This window comes from Arachis stenosperma, chromosome 4, assembly GCF_014773155.1.
Source record: "Arachis stenosperma cultivar V10309 chromosome 4, arast.V10309.gnm1.PFL2, whole genome shotgun sequence".
Lineage (NCBI taxonomy): Eukaryota > Viridiplantae > Streptophyta > Magnoliopsida > Fabales > Fabaceae > Arachis > Arachis stenosperma.
The window spans coordinates 3,382,566-3,407,513 of NC_080380.1; the positions used below are offsets into that span (position 1 = coordinate 3,382,566).

Consider the following 24,948-nt stretch of genomic DNA (forward strand, 5'->3'; position numbering starts at 1 on the left):
GCGAGGTGGATGTACCGTACCCTTTTGCGCGGTGCCGTGATAGCCCGGAAGGCCGAGTTTGAGCTGACCGGGATGGAGTCCCTCCGCCGAAGGTTGGAATCTGCCGGGAGAGCAAATAGTGAACTAAAAGGTGAAGTTGAAACTCTCCGGCAGCAATTGACTCAATCTTCGGAAAAACTGGATGCTGCCGAGAAGAAGGCCACCACTGCCGAGCAGAAAGCTACTGCCGCCGAACAGAAGGCAACGGATGCCGAGAAGAAACTGAAAGAGTCGGTCGCGACGGTTGAACGTTTAACCGAGCGCGAAATGGCTCTGGAGGGTCAGGTCGGCGAGGCGCAAAAGCGCGTGGCCGAAGTTGAGAAAGAGAAGCAGGCCGTGGAGGCCGAACTGTCGACATGGAAGGCTAAGTACAAGGACGTCGTCAAACAGGGCAGGGGCGCGATCCTGGCTACCGAGGAAGCCCTTAAAGCACAAGTCAAAATTATTGCCCCTGAGTTCGATACGTCGGCGATTGGTGTCCGCAAGGTCATCCATGACGGCAAGGTTGTTGATGCCTCCACGAAATGACCCTTCAGTTCCTGTTTAGCCGCTTTCTTTTGACTTGTAAACTATTTTAGCCTTTGCCGTTTTTGGCTTTTGTGAACTATTTGATGTTAGCCGTTTTACTTTTGGCTCGTGAACAATGACCTTTTTGGTCGTTTGCCCGTGTTGTCGATATAAATCTTACTTATCTGAGTGCGTTATCATTTTTAACCGTTTTGGTTTATATCTGTCGTTTTCCGGCATGCTCGCGTTATCGTTCCCATTAACCGTTTTTGGTTTGAAGTCGCTTAGACCGGCGGCCCGTGGCCTTTCGTGTAGTTGTTTGTTACAACGGTGTTTGACGGCTTCCCGGGGTGATCAGTCCCGGGTCGCACGTCGTTGTCAGTCGCGACAAGGTGATTTATCTGAAAAAATGGAGGTAAAATAGAATGGAGAATTTGCACAAGTGTATCTTATTCGGTATCCACGTAAAAGACTTGCAAGTTACTATGAAGTTCAAACGACAAATTAACTACTTAGCTAGATTAGTCGGCAGGTCGCTCCGTCCTCTAGGAGTAGAATCTTCTAAGGTTGTCCGCATTCCAAGTTCTCGGGACTTCCTTGCCGTCGAGCCTTTCTAGTTTGAATGCTCCTTTTCCCATCACTTTCTTGACTCTATATGGGCCTTCCCAGTTAGCCGCCAGCTTGCCTTCCCCGGGGGTCGGCAGGCCGATATCATTTCGCCTCAGGACGAGGTCGTTTGGCTCGAATTCCCTTTTGAGCACTTTGGTGTTGTAGCGGAGCGCAACTCTTTGTTTTAGCGCCGTTTCTGTCAAGTGGGCCATTTCTCGGGCTTCTTCTATCAGGTCCTTTTCTACGGCTTCCTCCACCCCTTTCAAAAGAAGTCGTGGGCTCGGTTCTCCGATTTCTACGGGTATTACCGCGTCCACCCCGTACGTTAACCGGAAAGGGGTTTCCTTGGTGGAGGACTGCTCGGTCGTTCGGTAAGACCAGAGAACTGATGCCAGCTCGTCGGCCCAAGCACCCTTTTTGTTGTCCAACCTCTTCTTTAGCCCTGAAAGGATAACCTTGTTGGCGGACTCCACTTGTCCGTTCGTCCGAGGGTGTTCTACCGAAGAGAACTTTTGCCTTATACCTAGGCCGTTGAGAAATTCTGTGAACTTTTTGTCGGCAAATTGTGTGCCGTTGTCCGAGATGACGACTTCTGGTATCCCGAACCGTGTTATCACCTGCCTCCACATGAATTTTCTGCAATTGGCAGAGGATATGCTAGCCAATGGTTCGGCTTCTATCCATTTGGTATAGTAATCAATTGCCACTATGAGATATTTGACCTGCCCAGGGCCGACGGGAAAGGGCCCCAAGAGGTCGATTCCCCACTGTGTGAACGGCCGGGAGGTCGTCAGCAAGCTCAACTCGTTTGTCGGTGCCTTGGCAAAGTTGGCGTTCTGTTGGCACTTTATGCACTTTTTGACAAACTCTTTGGAATCTGCCATCATCGACGGCCAGTAGTACCCAGCTCGGATCAACTTTCTTGCTAGGGCTTTTCCTCCGATGTGGTGCCCACAGCAGCCCTCGTGGACTTCCCTGAGGACGTAGTCCGTTTGGTCGGGGTGCAGGCACTTCAGTAGGGGTTGGCTGAGCCCCTTTCTGAATAGCTGTCCTTGGATGACGGCGTATTTGGCCGCTTCCCTCCTTAATTTCACCGCTTCCTTTTCGTTAGCAGGGACTTGGCCGTGTTCTAGGTAGTTTGTGATGGGGTCTAGCCATGAAGAACTTAGGGTTGTTGTGTGTAGTACAATTGCAGGTTCCCTTGTCATGCCTTGGATGAGAGACCGGTTTCCCTCCCCTGGCTTCGTGCTGGCTAACTTTGATAGGAGGTCTGCTCGTGTGTTCCTTTCTCTGGGTACATGCTGGACCGTGACCTCGTCGAACTTTTGGCTCAAGCTCTTGACCTTTTCCAAGTACTTCTGCAACAAGGGGTCCTTGGCTTGGTAGCTGCCGTTTACTTGGGAAGTGACGACTTGGGAATCGCTGCATACTTCCAGCCTTTTTGCGCCGACCTCTGCTGCTAGGGTCAAGCCTCCTATGAGGGCTTCGTATTCTGCTTGGTTGTTCGAGATGGGAAACTCGAATCTGACCGACTGTTCGTATACGACCCCGTTCGGACTTTCTAGGATGATCCCGGCTCCTCCGAAGGTCTGGTTGGAGGCTCCGTCTACATGGAGCTTCCACCGTGTACCCATGTCTTCGCCTGGGTCTCCTGTTATTTCAACCAAAAAATCCGCCATGGCCTGCGCCTTGATGGCTTGCCGGGGCTCGTACCGTATGTCATATTGGGAGAGTTCGATGGACCAAGTCATCATTCTTCCCGCCAGGTCGGGTTTTTGGAGAACTTGTCGGATCCCTTGGTCCGTTCTGACGACCACTTGGTGACTCTGGAAGTACTGTTTTAATCTCCTCGAGGAAGTCAGGAGTGCTAAGGCTAGCTTTTCCAATTTGCTATATCTTAACTCTGCTCCTTGTAGGGCCCTGCTTATGAAGTAGACTGGTTGTTGGGTCCTCCCGTCTTCCCGCACTAGTACTGCGGCCAGGGCGTCGCTTGTTATAGCGAGGTACAGGTACAGTGGTTCCCCGTCCCTTGGCTTCCCGAGAACGGGAGGTGCCGCTAGGATTTCCTTGAAGTGTTGAAAGGCTTCTTCGCACGCGGGTGTCCACTCAAACGCCATCCCTTTCTTCATGAGGTTGAAGAATGGCAGGGCCTTCGTCGCCGAGGCTCCGAGAAACCGGGAAAGTGATGTCAATCGCCCTGCCAACCTCTGGACATCCTTGACACAGCCTGGGCTCTTCATCTGAAGTATTGCCTGGCATTTCTCCGGGTTGGCTTCTACCCCTCTCTGAGTTATCATAAATCCCAGGAATTTGCCGGCTTCCATGGCGAAGGCGCACTTGAGGGGGTTCAGCCTCATACCATGTTGACGAAGGGACGCAAACACACTTGCCAGGTCGTTTAGGAGATCGTCGGGTCGTGTTGTTTTTGTCAGGATGTCGTCCACGTAGACTTCGACCGTTTTCCCTATGAGGTCGTGGAATATCCTGTTCATCAGCCTTTGATATGTCGCCCCTGCATTTTTCAAGCCAAACGGCATTACCTTGTAGCAGAAAGTTCCTCCTGGCGTTATGAACGCCGTTTTGTCTTCGTCTGGTCGGTGCATCGGTATCTGGTTGTAACCGGAGTAGGCGTCCATGAAACTCAGATACCGGTACCCCGCCGCGGCGTCGACGAGTGCATCTATGTTGGGGAGGGGGAAGCAATCTTTGGGGCATGCTTTGTTGAGGTCAGAGTAGTCCACGCACATTCTCCATCTGCCATTGTGTTTTTTCACCAATACCACGTTTGAGAGCCACGTCGAGTAGTCCACTTCTCGTATGAAGCCTGCTTCTAGGAGGCCGGCCGTTTGCTTGGCTACCTCCTCTGCTCTTTTCGCCGATATCTTTCTCCTTCGTTGAGCCACTGGGCGTGCTTCCGGCTTGACGGCTAGGTGGTGTGTAATGATTTGTGGATCAATGCCCGGCATGTCGGCTGGCGTCCATGCGAACAGGTCCTTGTTGGCCCTTATCATTTCAATCAAAGGCTCCTTCAACTCATGCGGGAGGTTCTTGTTAACGAATGTGAATCTTTCCCCTTCGTCACCGATGCTAAATTTCTCCAGGTCCCCTTCTGGTTCCGGCCTCGGGTTGTCCTCTACTCTGGCATCGAGGTCGGCTAGGAATACGCCGGATGCTTCCTTGGACTTCTTTCTGAGGGAAAGGCTGGCGTTGTCGCAGGCGACCGCCGTCTCGAGGTCTCCTCTTATGGTCCCTATGGATCCATCATCGGTGACGAACTTCATAACTAGTAGCTTGGTGTTGATTATGGCCTCAAAATCATTGATTGTCTTCCTTCCCAAGATGATATTGTAGGCTGTGGAGTCTCGGAGGATCACGAATTCGGCCATCGCCGATCTTCGGCCTTGCATCTGTCCTACCGAGATCGGTAGGGAAATGACTCCGTCTGGTTTGATGAAGTGGTCGCCTAACCCGATAACCCCGTGCTGGTGGGTCGTCAGGTCGGCATCCTTCAGCCCCAGTGCGTCGAACACGTTTCGGAACATGATGTTTGAGTCGGCCCCAGTGTCGACAAGGATCCGTTTGACGAGGCCGGTTCCCACTCTGGCCGTGATGACCATGGGAGGGTTTTCCGGGGCGTCGCTGAACCATTGATCTTCTGGGCCGAAAGAAATGGACGGGGGTTTTTTGGTACTCTGCACTGGTGAAGATGAGATCGCCAGAACCTTGGCGTCTTTCTTGTGTGCCGACCGGGATTTTGGTGCAGTGTTCTTTGCCGTTACCACGTTTATCACCGTGAGGCCGTGGTCTCTGTCTTCAGGCTCTTGTCGCCGCTTGACCGGGCGTGTCTTGCCTTCCTCGTCCTGGTCGCGATAACGCCTTCTCGGCTCCCTGATGAGATGGGAGAACGCTGCCAGCTTTCCTTCCCTTATCGCTTGCTCTAATGCATCCTTCAAGTCGAAACAGTCCTGCGTTTGGTGGCCATATCCCTTATGGTAATCACAATAAAGGTTCTTGTTTCCGCCTGTGCGGTCCTTGAGTGGTCGGGGCTTCGGGAGAATTCCTTTCTCCGCAATTTGTTGGTAGACTTCCATGATGGGAGGGTGAGTGGAGTGTAGTTAGTAAATTTCCCCACTCGAGGGAACGGTCTAGGTGCTTTGTTTGGCGCCTCCTCCCTGGCCTTTTCTTTCGCCCTCTCCGCGTCGCCACCGAACTGACGAGCCTGGCCGTAACCGGACTGCCGCTTATTGGCAGCCACGACTCGGCTGACTTCTTCATCGTTTATGTATTCTTTGGCCACCGTTTGGATTTCATGCATCGTCCAAACCGGTTTCGTTGTAAGGTGCTTTCGGAAGTTCTCGTTAAGGAGGCCGTTCGTTAGGCAGAGACTGGCCACCGAATCGGTTAAGCCGTCGATTTCCAAGCATTCGTCGTTGAACCGATCTAAGTACCTCTTGGTCGGCTCTCCCTGTCTTTGGGTTACCCCGAGAAGGTTGATAGGATGCTTGGCCTTTGCTATTCGCGTTGTGAATTGAGCCAGGAATGCGCGGCTGATGTCTGAGAAATTGTAGATAGAACCTTGAGGGAGGCCGTTAAACCATTTGATCGCTGGTCCTGCTAAGGTCACCGGGAAGGCACGGCATCTCACTTCGTCGCCTACTCCCTCTAGATTCATCCTGGCCTCGAAGGCCGTCAGGTGTTCTAGAGGGTCTTGAGTTCCGTCGTACCTCATGTCCGTTGGCTTGTCGAAGTGTTTCGGCAGCCGGACCTCGAGGATAGATCGGTGGAACGGGGTGGCGCCCATTATCACAGGTTGTCGTGTTCTTCCGTCTTCGCGACCTCTTGTCGCTCGATGGGTCGGTCTGCCTCGGGAGTAGATGATCGTGTCATTTCGTCTCCTCATTATGGGTGACTCCTCCCGCGAACTCTCTGCCTCCGTCCGCGGGCGGCTTCGGTAAGAGTCTTCCTCCTCGCTTCCGGGAGACGGGGTATAGCTCGGATCGGTAGAACGTCCGTCCCGCTCCCTGTCGGCAAGCTGCCGCTCCAGGTTCTGGACTCGGTGGCGCAGCTCTTGCATTATTATGGCGCTATCGCCGCCTGTTCCTCCGAATGGTCGTGTCCCCGTGCGTCGATGGGGGGACCTTCGCCGCCCCCCTTGCGAGGCGACGGAGGCTGCCCCCTCCGCTCCGACAGCCCGGCCTTGGTCGCCAAGACCCAGTACAACTTCCATTTAGACGTCCCCACAGACGGCGCCAATGTTCGTTAGTCGGCTTCTGAACAGGTCGGGTGGACAGAAGATGCAAAGGTGGATAGATGAGGGTGTCTTAGTCCTGGATGCACTGATCGAGGGTTTGCCGAGCTGGCGAGCACTTGAGTTGGTGAACGGACGAGGGGGGTGCCACCTGCAAAGACACTCCGACGCTCAAGTCAGAAATCGTACAAGCAGGGGGAGTGATGTAGAAAGTGACGTACCTCGGGGGAAGAGCCAATCTTCCCCTTATATACATGTCAGTAGTGGGCCCCTTACGTGACAGGCCCATATTCCCAAGGACGCTGTCCTGCAGCACGTGTGCGGTCCGTACAGGAAGTGTGTCCGGGTCGGTTGTAGGGCGCGTGCCCGGGTCGGGTGTTACATGGGTCGGGTCGGCCCAAAGCTGGTTCTGGGCCGGGCCGTAACATTTTCTAAGAAAAATATATAAACTAATATATATAATTAAATATATAAAAATTAATTTGATGATTAAAATTTTATGTTTATAAAATATTTTAATAATAATAATAATAATAATAATAATAATAACAATAATAATAATAATGCATTAAAGTTTATTTCTTTTTGAAGGATCAACCTTTATGGACTAATAATTAACTAAAGAATAAAGTTCTACAATCAACTAAAATATTTAATCAAATTCAATTAAATTGTTATAACAATTTATTACATTAAAGTGTGCGCACTTTTCTTTTTTCTTCTCTTTACACCTCTTATTCTGACTCTTCTTGTTTTTCTTTTTTTTTTTTCAACTTTCTCTTTTATTATCATAATCGTTACCACTACTACCACCATCTCCATCTCTTTCTCCTCTTCCTCCTCCTCCTTCTTTTTTAATTTGAATTTCTTCCTTTTTTCTCTTTTTTTCCTCCTCCTCCTCTATCATCATCATCATCATCATCATCATCATCGTCGTCGTCTTCTTCTTATACATAAATAACATTGTTTATTCTCTTTCAAATTTTTGTACTTGTTCTTGTTAATTTCATTGTGTTATCTATAGATTTTTTCACTTATTTTTATCAAAATTTGTAAATCTGCAACTCAAGTCTTTATGAAATAAATTCTTAGTTCCATCACATCATTCAGTTGAAAATGTCGGTATTAGAGTGAAGATATTTTAGTGTTGTTGTTTAGAACTTTATGTGTTGTTTTATATATTAGATATGTCATCGAAAAAGGAGAAGAGAGACAAGTGTTGGTGCTGTTATGACTTGGGAATTGGAGAGTTGTGGTTGTCGGAGCCAGCGGCATGTATTGTGGTGGTGGTAGTGGGTTTAGAAAGGGTTTTGTTGTGGAAGAGAGGGAAAGAAGAGGGTTTAGAGATATAGTTGGTGGTGGTGGAGATGGCGCACGACAGTTGATGCGAGAGGAGAACAGAGAATCGAAAGTGAAGCAGCGGCCATGAGAAAATGTGTCGTCCTCCTCCATTACGCCACAGTAGGTCGTACTCTCTTGCGTCGCCGTCGCATGTGTCCTGCCTCCCTCGCCGGCGCCGAAGGAGGAGGAGGAGGAGGAGGATGAGGAGGAGGAGGGATTGGTGGTGATTTTTGTAACACCCTAATTATCCTAAGCCTTACCTCGCATCGTAAAGCAAATGTTAATCAAAGGTTACGACAATTCTAAAGCTAGTATGTATGTATATATATATATATATAGAGAGAGAGAGAGAGAGAGAGAGAGAGAGAGAAATAATAATTCTAGAAACTCGATGAAGAAATAAGCTCAAAAACATAGTTTGAAAAGCGCAGAGCATTCACACGAAGCTACAAACTTAAGGCACAAGATGCACATACAGATATCAAGACATATATAGATATATAAGAGCATAATAGTAAAAGATCTAGCCACAGCTTGCGGAGTTTAAGCCGACTAGTTATATACAGACAATACAGAGTTTTTGAAAGTAAAACAACTTATACAATATTTCTCTCAAAGTAAGCCTCTAAGGCATAGATAAATACAAAAGTGAGAGATCTACACAAAATAAACCAAAAGACTTCCAAAACATAGCAAGGATCCTCCACTTTGTCACCATCAAGCAACTCACCGAGGTGGGTTGCGATCTGCATCTGAAAAATAACAACAAAATATGGTATGAGAACCGAAGGTTCTCAGTATGGTAATAGTGCCCAATGATGTAAGATATGAGATTCCAGGACGCCAGAGGAAATCCTAGAACTTCATATCCATCACAAGATTCAAGCTTAAACCATGAGTAAATTTAAAATGTTAACTTTAAAATCACAACGAAAAATGGTAATCTAACTTAGTGAATTTCTAATATAACGATTTTCCACTGTCCCACAGCCTTCTCCAGCCTAACCGCCATGCGATCCCATCACCACCTCCTTTCGAACCTCCTCAATCTTAGTAAAATACACAGATAATAACAATGCAAGTAAAGCACAAGTATAAGCATGTATATCAAGTAATTCAATAAGTATTTAGGCATGTTAAACACTTAGGCAAACAATACAAGTCGGCAAAGCAAACAAACAAATAGAATATGCACATGATGAATGCCTGTCCTATTTGGCTGTGATATCACATTGTCGGTTCAACTGCCAACCCAACACATCTCCATGGAGATGTCGCCTTTCGATCACGAACATAGATACGGGAACCCCCCCACGGCTATAGTGTCGGGCACACTCATGGGATTCGAAAGGATGTGAGTGGTATAACACCCTATACCACACACCTAGGATGTAAAGCAGAGGTGGCGAGGCGCTACGACCTCTAAAATAAAACTTATATATATAATATAGTTGAAGAAGATTTATTCTAGGAGCCTTTGAAAAAAAGTTAGAAATCGAAAACAGCAAAACGAGAAGCGCAACACTCACACTACGTAAACGATAAACAGAAAAAATAAGAGAAGCTAACATGGATATAACCGAAAGAGAGCTCCAAGGTACAAATATCAAAGCTCAAGACTCAACTCGCAAAGATAAACCGACTTGAGCATATAAGTATATAACATATATATAAGAGAACCCAAAATAACCCAAAATACAAAATTACAGAACCTATTTCTCCAAAATAATCTCTAAGAGGAAGTTAATACATTAAATACATAAGAAGTGGAGATAAAAGTATCTAAATATATACATATATCGAAACTAAAGCCCTAAAGACAAGGATCTTCACTATAAGAGCTTCCAGTATGCCTCAGCGAGGTGCCACGCGTCCTGAATCATAAAATATGTATGGGATGAGAACTGGAGGTTCTCAGCATGGTAACGGTTCCCACATAACTAACATATAAGGTTCCGGGAAAGCCAAAGGCAATCTTAGAACTTTCGACAATAGATTCAAACTTAAAAATAACATTTTAAACCATAAACAGGGTGAGGTATCTAAGGATTCCTAACTTAACTCCTATGTTCATCATCCCTTATCTCCAATCCTCCGAAACACCGATGCACAAACAGACAAAGCAGAAGACAAGCACAAGTAGATATCCAAATATAGCAATTATAGCAAATAAGCATAGATATTCAAGTAAGCAAATCCAAGTAGTGCGAAACCAAACAAGTCACATAAATGCATATGATGCATGCCTCTCCTACTGGCCATGAGCTCACGTGTTGGTTACTTTGGCAGAACCCGACACATCTGGTAGCTAATTCGGATATCATCCTCTTGAAAACCAGCGGGCTTTACACCACCACAAACCTCACCTGGCAGGCAGTATACCACCACAAACCCCACCATTACGAATGGTACACCACCACGAACTTCGCAAGATCTTCAATTGGAAAAACAACATACACATGTGGGCGGTAAACCACCACAAACCCCACAAAGCATTTTTATTTAAAACATGTAGGCGATACACCACTAGGAACTCCATAAAACATTTCGACACTGGACAAGTGGTAAACCACCACAAACCTTGCCAAGTCAAGCTCAAAACAAATCCATTCTCAAATTCATTATAACTCATTTATTCACATCCCTTTACAATCATTCAAAATCATTCACTAAGGCCAGATTCTTCATATACATATCACATTTACACACTTCTCATTCATACTTTACCACTTCTCTAATTTTTTTCATCTCCAAGTTACTATTCCTCTCTACCTTCTTATGCGTACACGTGGGAGTGCATTTCTGAAAGGGCACGCGTACACGTAAGCCACGCGTATGCGTGGGTGTACAATTTTCTATGCTCGTGTACGCCCCCTGCTCGTGTACGTGAGATTCTCAACCCGAAGAGGTTGGTCACGTCGCGTGCAGTGGTTACGTACGCAAGTTATGCAGAATAGCAAAAATGCTGAATGCTGTAAAATTTTCAACTTTGCACTCCAAATTTTCGACGCACATAACTTTTTCGTTTTAAAACATTTTTCATTCGTTCTTCGAACGGAGTAAACTTCAGGAACCCAATTTTCATATGAAATAAGTTTGAAACAATTTGAGGATCTGGAAGCCCAGTTATGGCTCACCAAAGTTCGGCAAAAAATAAACTTTTCACAAAATTTTCACAAGATTTCTAAACCTCAATTTTCACAACACTTCAATTCCGTCCCTTTTAAATCTTACCAAACCACATCAAACCAAGCCCCAACATTACACAATATACCAATTTACCTATATATATATATTATATATATATATATATATATATATATATATATATATATATATATATATATATATATATATATATATACCTCAACAACACCATCAACTTTCTCGTACCAAATGACAACCACTTAGCCAATCCACATTCAATCTAACTCAATATGCTACAAAATACATCACAATCAATATCATTATCATAACATCATGATTATCATTGTTTAACACACACTCAAGGTTAGTTCTCAACATTCTCATCTTCCGATTCCGAACAATCAAAATCATGCATACATGTTTCAACCTATCTTATGGTTATCTATTCTATATTTTCACAAGACATTACATTTTAATTACGAGAAACCAAAATCATACCTTGATCGTTTTTTCGGTAAATCCGGAACACCTCTCTTATATACCACACACCAAGCTTTGAAATCCCAGCTCCTTTCCAATCAAAACCCAGCCTCCAAGGCTTGATCAAAAGCTTGCAAATTCTCAAATCGACTCCAATCAACAACTAATTTTAATCTAACAACACAATTATCATCACAATAAATGTAAAACCCACTAACTCAATATTTCAAAAAGGGTTTGAGGGTGCTTACCTAACTCACCGCTCCAAGAGCTAAACCCGACAACACCGGTAAGTCAATTCGAACCTAAACACCAAAATTAAACAAAATTCAACATAGATACTCATTGAATTTTGAAATTTGGAGAGGAGAGTTCTGAAATTAAGAAGTGGGTTCCAACCTAATCAAGGACTGAGCTTTGTAGTGCTCGATGCTGCGGTCACGTGGCCGCAAACGGTGCGGCGATCGAAACTCCGGATTGGAAGTTACTATGAATTAAAAACCGAAAAAGGGTTAGGTTTTGGTGGCTTCTTCAATCTCTCTTCTCAGTGCTGGAAATGGAGTAATGAATGGAAAATTGGCTGAAGTGAAGTGTTATATATGTTGGGCCTTGGGCCAGGTTTGGACCTGGTCTAACCGGTTTGGCCTGTTCGGCTCAATTTTGCGCCAAATTCTTTAAAATTAGTGTCAAAATTATTATTTTAATTAGCTCTACCTCATTAAACTATAAAATTTCATTTTCTAATTTTTTATTAATAATTAATTTATTAGCTAATTATTTACTAATATTACGGGTTTTACAAGAGAAATACTCTGCCTCAGGCCTCACATCTCAATGTAAGCGGGATTAACCACCGTCCTTACGCCGCCGTCATGACCTTGACAAGCAGGATTAACCACCATCCTTGCCAGACGCATAGCGTCTCAACAATCTCAATAAAAAATATTACATCATTGGTTTTCAGAAATCATTTTATTCAGTAATCAGTAGTTCACCACTTCTACAACTCGTATCATTAACCATCAATACAATACTCCGTCTTCTCACTCAACCAAATTCGTCTTCAGTACTTCAGAAACCTATGTTTTTATTTTCTAAATTCATGAAAAATTCATCTAATTAAGTCACTAATTTTCTTCTATAGGTCTTTAAGTCTAACTACAAAACATTACCCTTAAACTACATCTTGGAGAAGTTTTGGAAGTTTGGAGAACCCTTAAAAACAAAGAAAATTATTTTTCAGCCAAACAGGGGTCTCGCATACGCAAGTCCCTGCCTTGCGTACGCATGCTGTTGAAAAAGGGGTGGCCGCATACGCAACCCCCTGCTCGCGTACGCGAGTGTCCCAATTCGAATGGGTTACTCATGTCGCGTGTTAAAGTTCGCGTACGCAAGGTTGCAATTTTGATAGCTTGTGTACGCATGCAGTGCCTCGCGTATGCGAGTGGCCCAACCCGAATGGTTTGGTCACGTTGCGTGCACTGTGTTGCATACGCAAGAGTTGAAAATCTGTTAGCTTACGTACACAGGCAGTATTCACGTACGCGAGTCACCCAACCCGAATGGGTTGGTCGCGTCGCGTTCCCCCTGTCACGTACGCAGCCCACACCAAACTTAGAAAAATTTCAAATGTTGTAGAATTCAGTTTTTTGGCACCAAACTTTAAACAATCAAAACTTCCTCTATAAAAATCTATTTTTTTCAAACTTTATATCAATTTAAAACTCTCAAAGCAACCTAAATTTTATTTAGTTTCAAACTTTGGGAATCAAGTTATGATTCGTCAAAATTCATCAAAAACTAGTTTTTACAAAAAACAACAAGGTTCTCAACTTTCCAAAATTCACAAATCACAACCAAAACCCAATCAAAACCAAATATCCTACACCCAAAACAGTTTCAAATTTGACTAAATATTACTCATGCACCTTCTATGCCATTCCTTATCATACCAACATACAATTTCACACATTTCATCCACAAAGTCTCATTCAATGCATCATTCCACTATCCTCAACTTTCACCAACATCATTAAGCATCAAAATTCTCTATAAACACTCCAAATCATCAAGTTCAAGCCTCATTCCAATAATGAATAATAATATCAAAGTGCAACATCATAATTCATTAAATCAACAACACCATCATACATTATCAAATCCAACAATCAATTCAATCCAAGCCTATCTTATGGGTCACTAGCCTAAGTGTCTAGAAATATTATATATTACATAAAGAAAATCGAAATCATATCTTAGTCGATTCCTAATATATGCAAAACACCAAATATGTGCCCAACAAGCTTCCGATCACAAGAGTTAGCTCCCTTGAGCTCTAATTCCACAAGTTCAACCTCTAATTTGGTTTTTCACCAACAATATTTAATCTAAACCACATATATCACTACAATTAACCCCTAAACTCAAAATCTCAAGAATTCATATAAAGTTTAGGACTCTTACCTTCTCCAATGATCATAGGATTACAACCTAATACTTTCCTCAAGTTAGATTGATTATAAACACATTAAAACATCAAAATCTCAAAACCTCAAGCACTAAATTTTTGAATTTATGGAAGGAAAGGCTGAAAGGGAAATCTAGATTTTGTTACCAGTTTCTTGGGTGAGTTTTGTAGAGCTCTTTGTGGCGATCGCATGGCCGCAAACGGTACAACGATCGGAGCTCCATAGCTCAAGTTATGAGCTTGGGAAGTTGGAAGTGAATAGTGACAATGAAAACCCTTACTCTCTTCTCACTTCAGCAGCTCTCCCTCTCTTGAATGTGTTTAGTGAGCTGAAATGGGTGCCTTTGAGTGCTTATATATGTTGGGCTTGGGCCCAACTTGGATCCGGTCCAACTCGTTAGCGTTTTTAGTCCGTTTAACTTAATTTTGGGCCAACCCTTTAAAATTAGTGCCCGTTTTTTAATTCTAAATGTTTTCCTAAGATTTTTTACTGTTTTTAATTATTCTCGCACAGTACCATATAAATTTAAGCTGGTACTGCCGATTAATTTACCGGCTCGTATTTCTATGCAATTTTTCGTAGAAAATTACATTTTCTGACTCAGAAAAATCTACTGAGTCCAAAAATCATACTTAAATTTTCTAATTAATATTCTAAATTTTTATAATCTATTTTGGACCATTTAATTATTTAATTAATCGGTTAATTAATCGCGGTTCTTACAGTTTTAACGTCGCCGGAGTTCTCTTCCGATCATTTTTCGTTCATTGTGACATCATCTTTTCATGTTAGAGGTGATTTTGTCAAATTTTAAAATTTTTCGGGGATTATTTTGTCAATAACAAAAGTCAGGGACTATTTTGTCGGTGTTAGAATCTTTTGGATACCGATTTAGTATTTACCTCTTATTATTATTATTAGAGAAAAGAACAAATAGGTCCCAGATTTTTTATCTCGCGGACATTTTCGCCCTCGAAGATTGAAAAATGCATTTAAGTTCCTGACCTTTTAAAAAATTAGACATTTAAGTCCCTCCATTGAATAGGGTCCGTCAGACTAAACAGAAAAGTATGACGTGACTTCTGTTAGACTGATCTAGCTGTTACGGTGTCCTACGTTGAGGGAGAGTTTTTAAAACGGTACAAATTAGTGCCCCCTCCTTCAAAACGACGTCGTTTTGAATAGTACCCCTCCACTTCAAAGGCTCATCCCTTCCCATCGCCACCATACACTGTTGCAACTTCCACAACCATCCCCCACCTATGCTCCTGCTCTTTATTGTTACAAATTTTCAGTCTTCCAAGCTCAAAGAATGAAAAATGAATACACTCAAGCACCATCCTAAAAAGAAGAAAGGTGGGTGGTACGTTGAGATAATGGTGGAGACAAGTGGGCATATGCGACCATCAAGAGTGACAACTTTAAAACCAATATTTTCATTTGAACTTCTAACTTCATTTGCAAAAAAAAGAAACAATTACATGATTTTGATAACCATGACATGAATTCATAAAAGCGAAGAAGAATTTGGGTAGTTTATGAGTATTGAAGCCTTGAAGCTTGAGATTTAGATGGAAAGTTTTAAAGGACTCGAAAACTTGGATTATGAGAGTGTTTTTTCCAACATCCTGTAATTGAATGATAAGTCAAATTAGGAATTAGATGATAATGACTTATAGGGGACCGGTGACGAGGAAGCATTTTTCGAGAGCGACAATTGTTCCTCTAACTTTGTTGTTGTGCCAATGGTATCGGAAATAGTGAGAATGTTTCTTATGTAATGCTATTGGACTGAATTTGACCACTGCCTGTGGCGGTGTTGGTGCCAAATCCACCATTGGAGGAGGAAAAGCAAGCTTCGACAAAAAGAAGAACAAAAACAAAAACCCTAACGAACATGAGAAAAACCTCTCCACCGATGAGCAGGACAACACACGAGCAGTAAGGCAGCACACGAGCAGTAGCAGCATAGAAGAGCAAACGCAGGACCAGAGAATCTTTAAGGGAAGGGTACTCACCAAACAGGGTCATTTTAAAGGAGGGGACTAATTTGTCCCCGTTTTAAAAACTCTACTTCCACGTAGGAAACTGTAACGGCCAGATCAGTTTAACGGAACCAGGTCAAATTTTTTCGTTGGATTTAACGGATTCTATTTAATGGTGGAATCTAAATGTCCAATTTTTTAAGAGGTCAAAGACTAAAATGTATTTTTTCAATCTTTGATGACGAAAATATTTGTGGGACAAAAAGTTAAGAACCTATTTGTCTCTCTTCTTCTTATTGTTGTTGTTGATAACAATGCACTCACTAGATCCTACTGCATGAGTGAAGGTCATATATGATACAACACAATCAACACTCAGCACAAACATCATAAACAATTTAAAGACACCACAACAAGCATCATAAAGATTCCAAGCATAGTACAACATCACTAATACACATGAAGTTATGAACAACAACTTTACAAGCACCCATGAACCAGAACAGACATAAAAATGCAGACTAACACAAGCATAAAAAAGAAATAAACAACTGGCTGCAACTCCTTTATGGTCGCCTCTTCAAGACAAATTTTGCCCCTCCCCTACAGCAACCAATCTTTTTGTCTCCCTCTCCTTTAACCACATTTTTTTATAGTATACTTCACCGAAGGAGAGATATCCTCCACATTAGCAACGCCATTATTGAACACTACATTATTTTACGTCCTCCAAACACAACCAACCACAGCAAAAAACCGAAGTTATCCAACTCAATTTGGCTCTCCTAGGTAGAACACGAGTTGACCATGATTCAAAACACTCTCTACAATTACTCGGCCATGTTCATTACAACCCATTCAAGCACAAAATCTCACTCCAAACAGTCCAAGATGTGTCACAAGTGAAAACTAATTAAGTGATGGACAGTTTGCAATCATACCACACAATCCACACCTTGATAAAGATTGATTAACACATCTGGTCAATTTATCGCTCTTGTTCAGCCTTTCTAATTAAAATTACAAACCAAGTCAAAAGTTTCACCCGCTTTCTCATAAAGCCCGTGGGAAACGGTTATGCTAGATAGCCTTTGGGAGAGAGATTGAGAGATTGAGATTGCGAGTCAAAGATTGAAATAAGTCTCAGTATTATGTTTGGTATAAAGTGGGAGACATAGATTGAAATAAGAATGAAGTTTTAATTTAATTTGTACAAAAAGTAAATTTAGAATTAATTAATTGGAATGAGGATATTTTAGGTATAAAATATTATTAAAATTTTAGTCTCTGCTCCAAAATATTTCAGTCCTCCTATATTTCCATTTTTTGAAGGTACTGAAATACTGAAATACTGAAATTTTAATACCAATTTTTATATCAATAAATATGATACTAAATTTTAGTTTTTCAGTCTCTGTTCAATACCTCAAAATAAACACTACCCTAAAAAACCAATTAAAAATATAATCAACTAGAGCCAACTAATTTTAAAATAAGAAGTCTGTTATAAAAAAAATCTCCACTACTTCTAAATTTTTTAAATTTTAAAACTAAAAATATAAAAAATTAGATTGAGTTGACTCATGATATAACTAATTCCCTAGACTCCCCATATATATATTTATATATATATATATATTGAACTTTTCTTGATTCACTTGTAAAATACCTGCAAATAAGATTTCACAACATAATGACAATGTCCAGCACCTTCCATGTTTTCATACTAATTTATCTACTCCTTCCCTATAAATACTAACTCTTACAAAATTAGAGAGAATTTATGTAACAAAAAGACTATACCTATAACAAAATTTGTTTACTAAATCAATTCTTATATATTTATAGAAATATATCTATTATTTAACTCATTTTAAATATGCTTACATAATAGGATTACTTTGGTAATTTATCCAAAGAGCCAGTTAGTCTGTTATTCTATTTAAATCTTTGATAATTATTAGAAAAATAATAAAAAATTAATAAAATTTATTATTTTTTTATCATCAATATTTAAAAAAGTAAATAAAATATATTATTAAATAACTAAAAAAATTAAATTAATAATTAAATAATAACTAAAAATAAAAAACAATAAATATAAATTTCTCTGATCATTATTATGGACCTTCATAATAATTTCATGTGTATATTAGTTAATGTAAGAAAAACATACAAATTTAAAACACATATTCGAAAGAAAAATATACATGTAAAGATGAAACAAATAATAAAATAAAAAGTGCATACAACTCAACAATTAATAAAGAATATATTTTCACAAGAATTTCGACAGAAAAAAGAAAGCAACAATCTTAAGAATAACTAATAAAGAAAAAGGAGGACAAGCATCATATAAGAACACTAAATCTATGAACTAAAACAAATACAAAAATCAAACTACCAAATAAAAATATTACTTTATATAATTTTAACATTTAAATTTTTTATACTACAAATTATTTTAAACAAAGCACCTTTTAAATTTAATTTTAATTTACACATTTAATTTAATTTTACAAAACATAGGTATTTTTAATATTTATTATATATTATTATTAATTTACTGTTTCATTATAGTGTTAGTTAATGTAAGAAACAGTGAACGAATCTGCTATTGTGTTTGATGTGTACACGTGTCCACATCGGTGACCCACCATTCCATGCCATGTGGTTGTCTGGCCTTTGCCATCTCCTTCTCCTCCACTCTTGTTTCTGTTATTTGAATTCAACATAACCAACACATCCTTCTTTTCCTTTCATCTTTGAACTCTTCCAAAAGCACACACACCCCTCCTTCTACGTTCTTCCAGACAAGTAACAAACACTTGTTCTTCTTTCACTTCATACAACCAAGCCATGCACGTGCACTACGCACACTCAACATTTTGATTACATAGAAAAACAAACACAAGAAAAAGAAACAGAAAAGAAAATGGCTGGAAATGAATGGATAAATGGGTACCTGGAGGCAATACTGTCGACAGGGGCATCCAACATCGAGGAACAGAAGCCAGCGCCTGTTACTCTCAAAGATGGAGGCCACTTCAATCCGACAAAGTACTTTGTGAAGAGGTGGTTGCAAGTGTGGACGAGTCTGATCTTTACCGCACTTGGATCAAGGTTGTTGCAACCAGGAACACAAGGGAGAGAAGCTCTAGGCTTGAGAATATGTGCTGGCGCATATGGCATCTTACTCGCAAGAAGAAGCAGGTCTCTCTCTCTCTCTCTCTCTCTCTCTCTCTTCTCTTCCATCCCTCTGCATTGCTTTCTCATATACAGGATATATTTCGTTGAGTTTCATTTTGATGCAATCACATCGGTTCTTTTGGATGATCATTCACGCATTACGGTTGCTTAATTGGATGCGTGTAAAACCATTTTACAATATTGTTCCATCATTGATTATTTATAAAATCTTCATTCGTTTTGGATTGAGATTTTGTTTTCCTCTATATGATACATCTTGATTGGGAAGTTATGTTCCAATTCCAATTCGACTTGGATGGTTTGTGCAGTTGGAATGGGAGGAAGGGCAAAGGCAGACGCAACGAAGGTTAGAGCGGGAACAAGGCCGCAGGGATGCAGCCGAGGATATGTCGGAGGACTTGTCAGAAATCGAAAAGGGTGACATTCTTATGGAGATGGTGCAGAGTAATGAGACCTCAAAGAAAACTTTTCAGCGCCAGGTTTCTAGCTTGGAAGTATGGTCTGATGACAAAAAAGAAAAGAAGCTATATATTGTCCTCATAAGGTATGATCACATGTGTGCAGAGTCCTTTTAATTTGGCATCTTTATAAAGAAAAGTCTAGGGGGCGAGCAACTTTATCAAATTCTGGTCAGCATGTAATTAGTAAAACAAAAGTGAGTAATCCTACACTATTGGATAAAATCTCACTCCATTCAAAACATCATTGATGGCTACTTGATGGCTACAAATCACAAAAGTTGCTGGCCCCCTACACTCCTCTCTTTATAAATATATGCTGGAAAATAATAGTTCACTCTGTTCCACAGTTTGCATGGATTGGTTCGTGGAGAAAACATGGAACTTGGTCGAGATTCTGATACTGGTGGACAGGTAATTTAAATACTCACATTCTCTCATGTGAAAATTGAAGGTGTTTATGGGTGATTAATGATTAATCAATGTGATGGCAGATTAAATATGTGGTAGAACTTGCTCGTGCGCTTGCGAAAATGCCTGGAGTGTACAGAGTTGATCTGTTTACGCGCCAAATCTCATCGCCTGAAATCGATTGGAGCTATGGAGAGCCTACAGAAATGCTAACTGCAGGGCAAGATGATGATGATTGTGTTGGGGAGAGCAGTGGTGCTTATATAATTAGAATACCTTTTGGTCCACGCGAGAAGTATCTTCGCAAAGAACTTCTTTGGCCTTATATTCGAGAGTTTGTGGATGGAGCATTGGCTCACATTCTCAACATGTCAAAAGTATTGAGTGAACAAATTGGTGGAGGCCAACCTGTTTGGCCATATGTAATTCATGGACATTATGCTGATGCTGGAGATAGTGCTGCTCTTCTTTCAGGTGCCTTGAATGTGCCTATGGTCTTGACAGGTCATTCACTTGGAAGAAACAAGCTCGAACAGCTTCTTAAGCATCGCCAATCAATGGAGGATATCAATTCAACATACAAGATGATGAGGAGGATTGAAGCAGAAGAACTTTCCTTAGATGCTGCTGAACTTGTCATCACCAGCACAAAACAGGAAATTGAGGAACAGTGGGGACTTTATGATGGATTTGATGTAAAGCTTGAGAAAGTATTGCGTGCTCGTGCAAGACGTGGCGTCGACTGTCATGGTCGATTCATGCCAAGGATGGCGGTAATATGTTAATTGAATTGATGTTACACTTTGTTACTTTAGCTTTTGAATCTTGTGGCTCAAACTTTCTCAGGTTATCCCACCCGGTATGGACTTCAGCAATGTTGTGACTCAAGAAGATGGCCCTGAAGTTGATGGGGATCTTGCTCAACTTACTAGTAGTTCCGAAGGCAATTCGCCGAAAACAATGCCTCCAATTTGGTCAGAAGTGAGTAACTTTCTGTCCACAAAATATTACACATTAGTTTGCAACTGACAGCTTTGCACAGGTGATGCGTTTCTTTACCAATCCTCACAAACCTATGATCTTGGCCTTATCGAGGCCGGATCCGAAGAAGAACATCATCACTCTTTTGAAAGCCTTTGGCGAGAGCCGTCCATTAAGAGAACTAGCTAATCTTGTGAGTTAACTTCACTTAAAATGTCTGTCTTCAGTGGAAATTATGGTTATGTACCTGAAAAAGGACTAATGTGTTTCCAAACAGACTCTCATCATGGGTAACAGGGATGACATAGATGAGATGTCTTCTGGGAATGCCAGTGTGCTCACAACAGTGTTGAAAATCATTGATAAGTATGATCTATATGGTCAAGTTGCATATCCCAAACATCACAAGCAAGCTGATGTTCCAGAGATATACCGATTTGCTGCGAAAACAAGGGTATGTCCGAGTTATGTAGCATTTACTTCTTATCTATTCACAATTATCAATTGCTAATTATCCGGAATTTCACTCAGGGAGTTTTCATCAATCCTGCATTAGTGGAACCTTTTGGTCTTACTTTGATTGAGGTAGGATCTAATTAATCAAATTCTTTGGCAGTATTGTTCTCATTTTTGTTAGAATATAATTAGGATCAATTAAGATCAATTAGTATTATTTAGTATATTTGAATATTTATTATAGGAGATTACGTCTTTATTATTACGATTCTATTAGTACCTATATATATCCTTTTATATTGTATCATTCTACACGACATGAATAGACAACTTGATTACACTCAATAATACACAAATCCTTCCTCCAGTTTAGTCTCTTGTTTCTAACAACTTTAATGCTCAATTAATCAATTTTATTCCCCTAAACATCTTCAAAATCGTGCAGGCTGCAGCTCATGGTCTTCCCATGGTGGCCACTAAAAATGGCGGACCGGTTGACATTCATCGGGTAAACAAAGAATTATCTTTGCTAGTTAACTGTGAGCTATTTCTCAGATGCAACAAGAAGAAGAATGAAAACACAACAACTAAGCTATTGAGTTCTTTCTTAGATGAAATAATTCTACAATAGATATCTTGTCATAAAGGCTTTAGACTAAAAAATTTCTCTTACCTGCTATGTTTACTTATGATATGTCAGGCTCTGAACAACGGTTTGCTTGTGGATCCTCACGATCAGCAAGCAATTGCCAATGCACTTCTCAAGTTGTTGTCAGATAAAAGCATGTGGCAAGAGTGCAGAAAAAACGGCTTGAAGAACATACACCTTTTCTCATGGCCGGAACATTGTCGTACTTATTTGACTAGAGTAGCAGCCTGCCGGATGAGGCATCCACAATGGCAGACTAGCACTCCAGGGGATGACATACCGGCCGAGGAGTCTTTCAACGACTCGCTTAAGGATGTGCAGGACATGTCCCTTAGGCTGTCAATCGATGGCGACTTGGCTGGATTTAGCGGGGGACATGACATGCAAGACCAAGTGAAGAGGGTACTTATGAGCAGGATGAAGAAGTTAGACCATGGTTCTAATGACAATGATGGTGGAAATAAACTTCAGGACAATGCTGTTGGAAAATATCCTCTACTGAGGAGGCGTCGCATGTTGATTGTGATAGCACTTGATTCTTATAAAAGTACTGGACTCCCAGACAAGAACATGATTAAAATTGTGCAAAGTATTATGAAAGCTGCTCAACTAGATCCTCATAATGCAAAAATATCTGGATTTGTTCTGTCTACGGCGATGCCTATGTCGGAAGCAGTTGATTTCCTTAAATCCGGGAATATTCAAGCAAAGGATTTTGATGCTTTAATTTGCAGCAGTGGAAGTGAAGTTTACTACCCTTGTAGTCCTACAGAAGATGGAAAGCTTGTGCCTGATATGGATTATTGTGCCCATATCGACTATCGTTGGGGTTATGAGGGTCTGAAAAACACCATTTCCAAGCTTATGAATACATCTGAAGTTGAAGGGAAAAAGTCTTCTTCAAGTCCTATTGTGGAAGAGTTGAAATCAAGCAATTCCCATTGTATCTCATATAAAATAAAGGATCCTAGTAAGGTAAATGAGATTTCGTATATTGGTAGTAGATAAGGAGGTATTTCGCCAACGAGCTATAGCTCAAATGATATAGTCTCTCTATATTCACCTAGAATTCGCGGATTCTGTTTGCAGGTCAGGAAAGTTGATGACTTGCGGCAGAAGCTTAGGATGCGAGGCTTACGCTGCCATCCTATGTACTGTAGGAGGTCTACGTGTATGCAGGTTGTTCCGCTTCTTGCATCCAGAGCACAGGCACTCAGGTAATATTCATTCCTCCGTGACTTTTTAATTTGAAGAAACATAAGGCCTTCACCTTTTAGAATACGAGATATTTAAGTTTCACCGTTCAAAATATACAAGGACAAATAAATCCTTTCAGAAAACTTAGATGTCTCGCTTTTTAAAAGGTGAGGGACGTTTTTATATTTTCAATTAGTCAACGACTTATTTGTGTTCGAGATAAAAAATCAAGAACTTATTTGTCATTTTTTTTTAACATACACTCGTTTATTCACGTGCCTCTACCTATTTATTACAGTCTATTTGTCAAACATAAATCACGTTAACACCAACTCACTCTTAACTAAAATCAATTGTTAGGTATCTCTTTGTACGCTGGGGACCAAACGTTGCAAACATGTATGTCGTCGTCGGAGAAACTGGGGACACCGATTACGAAGAACTGATTTCCGGAACTCACAAGACAATAATCATAAAAGGAGTGGTTACTAAGGGTTCAGAAGAAGTACTTAGAAGCCAAGGAAGCTACCATAGAGAAGATGTGGTACAAGATGGCAGTCCCAATGTTGCAGAAATCAGTGAAGCAACAGAGAACAACATTGCTAGTGCCCTCAAGCAACTCTCTCAAGCTGGACCAATGTGAGGTCCTTCTTCATTGCTTGGTACAAATATATGTATATGTTTTTTTTTAAAAAGAAAAAAGAAAAAATAATTATTACTTATAAATATTAGCACAAAATAAATAATTGGATGTAATTATGTTACTATGAAGCATAGAATCTGGCCAAGATATAGCTAGATTATGGGTTCCTTTGTTACAAAAAAAACGCTTTCTTGTTTGTACTCTTGAACAATTTTCTTTTCAAAGTATAGGTGCCACTGATGCAGTGATGCTAAATATGAAACTTTTAGTAGGATGGGAGTAGGATGGATATATATTTTATAAAATATGCAAATTAATTAATTTAAAATTTAATTATAAAATTAAAAAAATTGTATATAAATTAGATTTTAAGTAAAATTATAAAAATATTAAGTTCAAATGTATTCATTTGACTTTATATAATCATCTTTATTTTTGTTATTTTAAATACTTTTTGTATTGAGTTCGATTTTGATATATTTACAGTAAAATATATTTTATATAGTCGTTCGATCATATTTATTTTTTTAGATCATTATTTACACAGTTAATGAAAAAGTAATTATTTGTACCAATGTAATGTTACATATAATTGAATGTACGTGAAAAATAATAATTTACTTTTTATTTTATAATGATTATAGAAGATTCAAAATGTTGGCTCATGTTATGTGGTTTATTTTGTGATTTTTTTGCTAAATTTAAAAAATTTAAAGTTCGTCAAATTATGAATATTAGATGATGTTTATTTAAGCATAAATTTAATAATGTGTTATAATTTGTAATTCACTTATTATCTCTTTCTTTTCATTTTTTATTTGTTATATTTACAAAAAAAATTTCTATTTTTTTCAATTTTTCTAAATTAATTTTTGTGGACATTTGAATATTTGAACCGATCCAACCTAAATTTAACCAGTTCAACTCCATTTACAAAGCATCTTTTAGCTGATCCAACTCAAACCAATTAAATTTTTATCGGTTCGATTCCTAATTTCCCCTAAACTAGAACCAACTCGACCCATTAACACTCCTAGCTTTTTTACCAAATGGTAACACAATCTTCTTAATTTATTAGTTATTTTCCACCATGTGTGGTTTTATGGCAGAACCCCACTT

At 40.4% G+C, this 24,948-nt stretch overlaps 3 protein-coding genes across 3 annotated transcripts; 1 reads left to right on the plus strand and 2 right to left on the minus strand.

Annotated features, from left to right (window-relative positions):
- Positions 1–1,091: 1,091 nt before the first annotated feature.
- LOC130974412 (uncharacterized) lies at positions 1,092–2,834 on the minus strand. Its single transcript, XM_057899301.1, has 2 exons — positions 2,499–2,834; positions 1,092–1,772 (listed from the first exon to the last, which is right to left on the minus strand). Exons 1-2 carry the CDS (start codon positions 2,832–2,834, stop codon positions 1,092–1,094), a joined length of 1,017 nt encoding a protein of 338 aa, XP_057755284.1.
- Positions 2,835–3,796: 962 nt separating this feature from the next.
- LOC130974413 (uncharacterized) lies at positions 3,797–6,382 on the minus strand. Its single transcript, XM_057899302.1, has 3 exons — positions 5,371–6,382; positions 3,936–5,239; positions 3,797–3,835 (listed from the first exon to the last, which is right to left on the minus strand). The coding sequence occupies exons 1-3, from the start codon at positions 6,380–6,382 to the stop codon at positions 3,797–3,799; spliced, it is 2,355 nt and encodes a 784-aa protein (XP_057755285.1).
- Positions 6,383–18,547: 12,165 nt separating this feature from the next.
- Positions 18,548–24,104, plus strand: LOC130976988 (probable sucrose-phosphate synthase 2). Its single transcript, XM_057901974.1, is given in 13 exon segments — positions 18,548–18,894; positions 18,897–19,037; positions 19,343–19,578; positions 19,843–19,906; positions 19,987–20,676; positions 20,750–20,884; positions 20,946–21,077; positions 21,162–21,338; positions 21,416–21,469; positions 21,786–21,848; positions 22,041–22,964; positions 23,079–23,206; positions 23,547–24,104. Coding segments are annotated over 13 exon segments (3,162 nt in total). The 5' UTR covers positions 18,548–18,759; the 3' UTR covers positions 23,830–24,104.
- The last annotated feature ends 844 nt before the right edge of the window (positions 24,105–24,948 follow it).

Coding starts and splice junctions, on each gene's coding strand:
- LOC130974412 (XM_057899301.1), bottom strand. CDS start 2,834: ATGGCGGATTTTTTGGTTGAAATAACAGGAGACCCAGGCGAAGACATG. Junction 1,773..2,498: donor TGCAGAAGTACTTGGAAAAG/GTCAAGAGCTTG, acceptor ATGTGGAGGCAG/GTGATAACACGGTTCGGGAT.
- LOC130974413 (XM_057899302.1), bottom strand. CDS start 6,382: ATGGAAGTTGTACTGGGTCTTGGCGACCAAGGCCGGGCTGTCGGAGCG. Junction 5,240..5,370: donor GTCCGGTTACGGCCAGGCTC/GTCAGTTCGGTG, acceptor CCATCATGGAAG/TCTACCAACAAATTGCGGAG. Junction 3,836..3,935: donor CGACGTGGCTCTCAAACGTG/GTATTGGTGAAA, acceptor TCCCCAACATAG/ATGCACTCGTCGACGCCGCG.